Source organism: Denticeps clupeoides, chromosome 4, assembly GCF_900700375.1.
Source record: "Denticeps clupeoides chromosome 4, fDenClu1.1, whole genome shotgun sequence".
NCBI lineage: Eukaryota > Metazoa > Chordata > Actinopteri > Clupeiformes > Denticipitidae > Denticeps > Denticeps clupeoides.
The window spans coordinates 344,325-352,220 of record NC_041710.1 but is presented as its reverse complement, the minus strand read 5'-3'; the positions used below and the strand labels follow the sequence as shown (position 1 = coordinate 352,220).

The following is a 7,896-nucleotide window of genomic DNA, read 5'->3' as shown; positions in this document are numbered from 1 at the left end:
GCGTGGTTCGCTAGGACCCGATCTGTCTTAAGAACGTCTGAAAAGGGAACCCCCGCTAGAAACTCCGCCCTGTGCTGCAAGCCTAGCCCCGCCCCATGACCGCTAGTGTCAGGATGTTAACATATTGATGCGCTGGCCCCGTCCCATCATCAGTTAGAATTAATTCGATTTGCCAAATCACTGCATGCAAGAAAATAACCGGGGTTATAAATGCAAATATGTCTGTTCAGATATTAATTGATCTGTGAAGGGTCCCGAAAATGACATGTCTACTGTATTTCTAATCAATTCATTCTAATGACCTCAGTGTGTAACCTTCTGCAACGCTGAAGAGTTCCAGTCTAATTAACCGCCATTAACAGCGCAAGGGCGGAGTCTCTCACCTGGTGCTCTGAGGGGCAGGCCATTGTCGCGGCGGGCGGGCTTGGTGGCGATGAAGAGGTAGCACAGGACGCACACGGTCACGAGGAACGCCAGGAGAACAACAGCTGCTATGGACAAGCCCACCAGAGCCCCCACGCTGCAACACAGAGGGAGGGGCCGTGACACCGGGTTCATGTCGGCCTGACATTTCATCCATCTCGCCGTCATGGCAACTAATCAACATCTCCGGCATCTCACGACTCGGTTTTAAATGCGAATCTTGTATTCATCCATCCGCGCCACTCCGCACCATCTGCTGCTGCATATTCAACTTGATGAACAGTTGAAGCGAAGGAGAAGACATCATCTCAGACCAGGGGTGCTGCTGCAGATGAAACCCTACTGGTGCACCACCCCCGGAATTCCAATTCCCTCATTTACTCCCTGACGCGGCGGCTGCTGCTGCTGCTGCGTGGAGGAAACGTGCAGCGACCACGTACACTTCTGGGACGCCGAACTGTTTCATAGGGCCGCCTTTCGCCTTGGCTGCGCCGCTTCAAACCCTTTTCAAACCCGTACAAGAGGATTGTGTCCTGGCACTGCCATCTTGGAATGTGACCCAGTCGTTATGAGGTCAGTTATGAGGTCAGCTGACCTCATAACGTAGCCAGATCATAGCCCCGCCCCCACAGGCTGGTACGGTAGGAACTGGGCATGATGCACCACCACTCTGGGACCATCATTCCATGGTCTAATCTAACGCTGGAGCCTTTCTTCTCAGATTGACCACATTTAGTGGGGTTAACATCGTTGGTGTGGAAAAGCAGATTTTTTACAATGAAAACATTTACATTTACAGTATTTACCAGACGCCCTTATCCAGAGAGACTTACAGTCAGTAGTTACAGAGACAGTCCCCCCCTGGAGACACTCAGGGTTAAGTGTCCTGCTCAGGGACACGATGGTAGTAAGTGGGGTTTGAACCCGGGTCATAGGCGAGTGTGTTACACACTAGGCTACTACAGCCCTCAGAAAACAGAAAAACGAAACGAAATAACTTAAAATGAAAAGGTAAAATGATCGTACATCACGTCAAATACACAGGCAATGTATTTGACAGCTGAATAAATTAATGAATTTTTCGTTTAATCGAACTAACGGAACGGCGTACTGCGCATGCGCAACAGGCGACCCGCCACTTGGTGCGTAAAAAGTTCGCAAACGGCGCCCGAGGGGTAAAAAGTGACAGGTGTCATGTGGCTAAATGTCTGAGAAATATACAAAAAAAAAAACGGGACACAAGCAGATGAAATAAGACGGGAAATATTCGTATTGGTAGTAGCAGCCAGGTGGGTGAGACCATCGTGTCCCCGTCCACGACACTTGACTGTCCCTGTCTCGCCTCCGGATTAAAGTCACTTGCCTGAGCCACCACATGTACCCGTACTCGTAGGGGAAGAAGCCGTTGGGGTCGTCGCAGCAGTACTTGATGTCGCTGAAGCCGCAGCAGAAGGCGGCGCGCGCGTCGCCGTCGGGTCGCGGGCACGAGAAGCCGGCGACGTGCGCGTGGGTCGCGTTGCGGTAGCTGGAGCAGACGGCGCTCATGGCGGCGCGTAAAGTTCCGGAGTTGGGGCTCCTGCTGCGGGTCTGTCGGCGGAGCTCTGGCTTCGTCGTCGTCGTCATCCTCACCCTCCTCGGCAGGTCCCCGTCGTGCGTGCGCACGTCACCGCGGTCCTCGGCTCCCCAGGATCGCAGGATCGATGCTTCATTTCACATTCTTCCGTTCCCCGCAGCAACAGCTACTGTGCATCTGCACCTCTTCTCCAAGATCTCCAGGCAGCAGGATGCATGGTTATTAAAACCATGGAGGACTGTCCCCCTGGAGACACAAGCATCATGAGGAGGACTGCAGATGCCCAGTAACTGCTCTCCTTCTCCAAGATCTCCAGTCAGCAGGAGGAAGCAGGCTGCAGCATGGTTATTAAAACCATGCAGGGAGCACAAATCCTGGACACTGGAGGACTGTCCCCCTGGAGACACAAGCATGAAGCCATGTGCCCATCATGCAAGTGTATTTCTGAGGACGTTCAGACACTTACCAAAAGACATTTCGTCATATTCACTTTTTTTTTTGTCCTTTCTGTGAACGAAAAAGTGACAACATCTTCCTTCTCTCGTGACAGAAGGTTCATCTTTATGTGGACAAAATGCAAGTTGACATAATTCATTTCGTGTCCCAGAAATAAGCACTTGACACTTGGTGGCCCGTAAGTGTCCCCTCTGTGCAGGCCTGTGGTGGCTTCAGTTGGTCTGATTTGACATCTTTCCTGCTGGATTCACAGAGCTGTGCTGAAGAAGACATTTCTTTCACCAGAAAAGGTTTCTACTAAAACAATGTGATGGTGGATAAACGATGATGAAGCAGCGTCCCCGTCTGATGGTTCGAGAACAAAACACGGCATTGCTGCATTCCGGCAGACGGTCAATCAAGCAGAATCTTCTAAACGGCAATGAAGAGACTAACGCAACTTCCATTTAGAGTTTAGTGAGAAACGTGGCCTTGTAAATTTGTTCCTTCACTTTAAAATCTCAGTCACTTTTTTATTCCACTTTTTCCCGAAGATCTGACACTATCCCAGAGCCTCTAAGGCTTCTGATGATCTACATCACCTGATGGAGCTCCTCTAGTTTTGGATGCAGGTAGGAAGGTTTTGGATTCCACCCAGAGCTCTTTAGCCACCTGTTGGTGATGCAGGTGGTGTTCAGAGACCATGGAGGTCAGTTGGAGGTGAGGAGCTGGTGAAGGTCTCCTTGTTGTTGTGCTACAGTGCGTCAAGGCCACTTCTCTTCGTACGAAAGGAGGCTTCCTCTGGATTTTCATTGCTTCACCATGCAGTCACATTCATCATTTATTCATACAGAGAGGAATTGACTTCAAGCATCCAAGAAAATTTATTAAATATAATTCAAACCAAATTCTAAATCACAGAAATGGACCAGTTCAGAGAAATGAAAAGTCCAAATTACCATCATTTACCGTCATGCCTGAGCATAAATTCTGTTATCTGTCATCAGATAATTTGTCTCACATGCATTACAGTTTAATTCTAAACCCTTTTTGGTGACCATATCCAAACCACGAGACATCTCAATAGCCCAAAACCCAGAGGACCTGTGTCGGCCCCATTAAAGGTGTAATCGGAAGGTTGTTGGGTTCAAATCCCGAACCGCAGGGTGCCACTGAGCACAGATCGTCCCCACGCACTGTTCATGGCTGCCCACTTCTCGCCAAACGGCGATGGTTAAAGCAGAGGACACGTTTCGCTGTGACAATCACTTCACTTCAGTGGTCCCCTCGATGAAGGTCCCGTCCACACATGCTGCTCCCCAGGCACCTGTCATGGTGCACACTGCTCACCAAGGGTTAAATGCAGAGGACCCTTTTCACACCGCGTCACCGTGTGCTGCGCTGCAGTGTTCTCACAATGACAACCACTTCCACTTTTTTCCACTTTTCTCTTTCAGACGAGTGAAACTGATCATCAGCGAATAATTCAGTGGCGCAGAGGCGACCCCCGGTGGCAGAGTCCCGCCAGTGCGAGATCTGCAATGCTGTACAGAACACACTCAATATGAGCAGCATGCGTCCCTACATCATGTCCTGAGGGTGTAGCAGCATCACGTCCACCCCAATCTTTTTATGTCTGTGCTGGTAAGAATAGGGGACCGATATTTCATCTGTACTGTTGGTGGTCCACATTTAGATTTCTACGTACTGTAAAATGTCCGAATTTAAATACGATTTGTGACCCGCCTGTCTCCGAGGTGGGATGTCATAAAGAGATTTCTCTGCACGTATTCCAGGAAGAAGCCGGGATCCATGGTCACCATCAATGTTTGAGCGACGTCTCGGTTTTATCCGGTAGCTGTGGATAAGTAACACAGTGACAGTGTTTACCCTAACCCTACCACTGTTATTTCATGAAGGTCCATGGTGGGAGGATCTCCACGTTCATCATGTCATTTCTGTGCGGTGAAGTGCATTTTCAGTGAAAATCTGCCTACAGAGGTGAGTTTATGAGAGAATAAATGTACTTATTAATGCAGAATCCAGCTGGAATAAATATGTGGATCACCCGATAACCCACGCCTACACGTGCATCTCAAAAAACAAGAACAATGTGGAACATTTAACTTATATATCCTTTATTCATTACATGCACACTGTAAACTAGATTATTTTTTGCCTACAATCAATAAAAAATGATTTCCAAAACTGAAATGCCCAACTCCTGAGAAGCATCTTATATAGCCAGAACCGAATTAAATGAACACAATCCACCTTATTCTGATGTAAGGACTACACCCCTGCGGTTCTCGAATGGTTTCTCTCAGCAGATATAAATCAGTTCAGGCTCCCGCTGCACCGCTGGAGTTGCTATAGAGATGCTATAGAGATGCTAAATAATAAAGTGAAGTGATTGTCACATGTGATACACAGCAGCACAGCACACGGTGCACACAGTGTCCCTGAGCAAGACACTTAACCCTAAGTTGCTCCAGGGAGACTGTCCCTGTAACTACTGATTGTAAGTCGCTCTGGATAAGGGCGTCTGATAAATGCTGTAAATGTAAATGTAAATGAAATTTGTCCTCTGCATTTAACCATCAGCCTGAGTGAGCAGTGGGCGGCCATGACAGGTGCCCGGGGAGCAGTGTGTGGGGACGGTGCTTTGCTCAGTGGCACCTCAGTGGCACCTCAGTGGCAGCTGTCAATCATGCCTACAGGCTCCTCCCCTTTTTGTACTCTTTTGTGTGGTAGGGTGGTAGGAGTCTAGCGGGTAACACACTGGCCTATGAACCCAAAGACCCAGGTTCAAACCCCCCTCTCGTAAGTCGCTCTGGGCGTCTGATAAGTAATTTAAATGTAAATGTGTCACCTGTAAATGTGCTAAAGTATTTTTTTATGGGAGAAAAACCACCCGCTCCATCTAGAGTGCAGGGTGTCAGGGTGTCATTGGAGAGTGTGATTATAATTTTTTTTTATCAGGTTCCATAATTTGTCAGTTCTTGATAGATTTAGTTCATTATGATCACTTTTTTTAACCATTTGACTGTCATAAAAACAAATCAGAACTGTTCCAGTAACAATAACCCAATGTCCTTTGTAAAATAAAATAAAATGAAATTCCTGGGAATTTGGGCAGATAAACTAGTTATTGTGGAGTCTGACTGACACCATAATACCCAACACTAAATCTAAAAAAGCTAAACAATAGCCAAGAACTGTGTGGTGTGTGTGTGTGTGTGTGTGTGTGTGTTGTGTGTATGGTTGCTTGGTCCCTGCCACTGATTCATTATTGACGGCCTGGAGTCCCAGTGAAACCCGCTCTCCTGGATAAATCAATAATGAGAGTAGAGCGTTCTGATTCGCTGGACAGGGGGCACTGAGTTGTTTCCACTAAGTGGGGCCTGCGTTCACAGAAGAAGTCTCCATAATGGCCTCCAGACAGTCAGCACATGAAACAAAGGGCCATGGGGTGGAGGGTATTGTGTTCTTTGGCCTTTATAGTGGAATATGGTGAAAAGGTTCATTGTTTTCATAGTTGAATTTAAAAATGAACATTCTTTCCAGAAGCTGGACATTTCTGTAAACTTATGAATACAGTTTTTGTTGAATCATTCGAGGTCTGGGATTTCAGCCATAATCATTAACACAAAAAAAAAAAATATTTACATGTAATGAAAAAATCACAGTTGACCTTTCTGAATCAAATTCCTTTACAATGTTGTACTTTTTACATGCAATAGTCCGTTCTGTTATAAAGTTGTATTATATGCATGTACTTTACTATGCATGAACCAAACTGAAGGTCGGATATGGTTTTGGAGTAAAGGCAGAATTTTTGCCTCCATAAATGTCAATGAATGGCCTACAGGAAACGATCAGCACGTCTCATCAGAGCAGCTCTGGAGGATTTGCCCCGGGAGGCAGAGAGGAGATTTACATGTTACATTTACATCATTTACCAGACGCCCTTATCCAGAGCGATTTACAGTCAGTAGTTACAGGGACAGTCCCCCCCCTGGAGACACTCAGGGTTAAGTGTCTTGCTCAGGGACACGATGGTAGTAAGTGGGGTTTGAACCTGGGTCTTCTGGTTCATAGGCGAGTGTGTTACCCACTAGTCTACTACCAGCCAGATGGGAGAAGAAACAGAGAGCGCCGCTGCCTCCTGATTAAAATTGCATGCTAATGTTCAGTATTATGTGCAGGGCTGTGTACATTTTTGGTGCAGGTAATCAAGCAAAAAAAATAAAAATATTTTTTTGCATAAATTGCATGAAATTGCATTGCATTGCATTTCATTTACCACCCCTTTAATTCATACAGATGTCCAATCTTCAAAACAGAAAATATCAACAGATTAATCAATTGCTTTCTACAAAATCATGAACTAGCATACACTGAGATGGTGATGGTCCCGTAATTTACAGTTTCGTGATTTATTAATAAGTACCTTTACCTGTTGAAATGGTAACGGCCAAAACCAAGGAAGGAACTGCTACATCACTGTCTGGTACGGGACCTGCACCGTCGCTGAGCAGCGGGTAGTGAAGACAGCAGAGCGCCTCATGGGGGTTCCACTTCCACCATCTCCCAGCTCTACGAGGAACACCTCATCCGTCCAGCTCGGAACATAATGAAGGACTCTCACCACCCCCTCACGTGCCTGGTTCTCCCTCCTTCTGTCTGGCAGACGGTTCCGCAGCACCAGAACTGTAACCTAAGAGCTCCAAATGCACCGCCATCACTGGAACATGGTTAAACTCAACAACAATACACTTCCAGCCTTATTCATCTGATCTTTGCACATTTTGCACATGTTTTCTCATTGTGCACACGTTTGTCCTGTCTTGTGTGTCCTGTTTGAAATATCCAACATATCCACTTACAAGCGTCCTACATGATGTTGTCCAGTTATGTCCTGTTCGACCTGTTCATTGTAAAGAAAAGTTTTACTTTTCTCCTGTAGAGATAACCTGTACAGTATTTAGGTTTTAGTTAGTTTGTATAGATTAGTTTAGTGTGTGTGTATATATATATATATATTATTTTATGATTACACTGTGGGGGGTCTGTATGAAGCATTATTTTAATACACGGTATATACTGTGTATACTGTCGTACTGACAATAAACCAACCTTGAATCTTGAACATGAACTGTCTTGTGCTTCACTTGTTCTTATTTTTAGTTATTTTTTGCCAGTCATGCCAGAGACGTGATGCTGCTGGTTCTTAACCAGGCCCCGCCCCCGGACTGGCCATTTCAGGGATGTGAAGGCTGCCAAAAAAAGGAAATGTGCATGAATCATACAAAATTGACATTCAACGCGTCATGTTTGAAGAGACGGATTTCTTTATTTGAAAGGTGTGAAGGGAGCTGGATTTCATGATTTATTTTACTGGGAAGTGCGCCATGCAGCGCATGGAGGAAGAGGGAAATGATGGCGGGTAGTGATGCTCTCAT

The 7,896-nt window shown here is 46.2% G+C and overlaps 1 protein-coding gene across 1 annotated transcript in view; it reads right to left on the bottom strand.

Annotated features, from left to right (window-relative positions):
- The window catches only part of LOC114787717 (protein shisa-like-2A), a 2,210-nt gene extending 63 nt beyond the window's left edge, over positions 1–2,147 (bottom strand). The window contains exons 1-2 of the mRNA XM_028975536.1: positions 1,787–2,147; positions 384–520 (exon numbers count right to left, since the gene is read on the bottom strand). Coding sequence (XP_028831369.1) covers positions 384–520; positions 1,787–2,046 — 397 coding nt within the window. The 5' untranslated portion in view covers positions 2,047–2,147. The remainder of the gene's footprint in view (positions 1–383; positions 521–1,786) is intronic.
- Between the last annotated feature and the right edge of the window lie 5,749 nt (positions 2,148–7,896).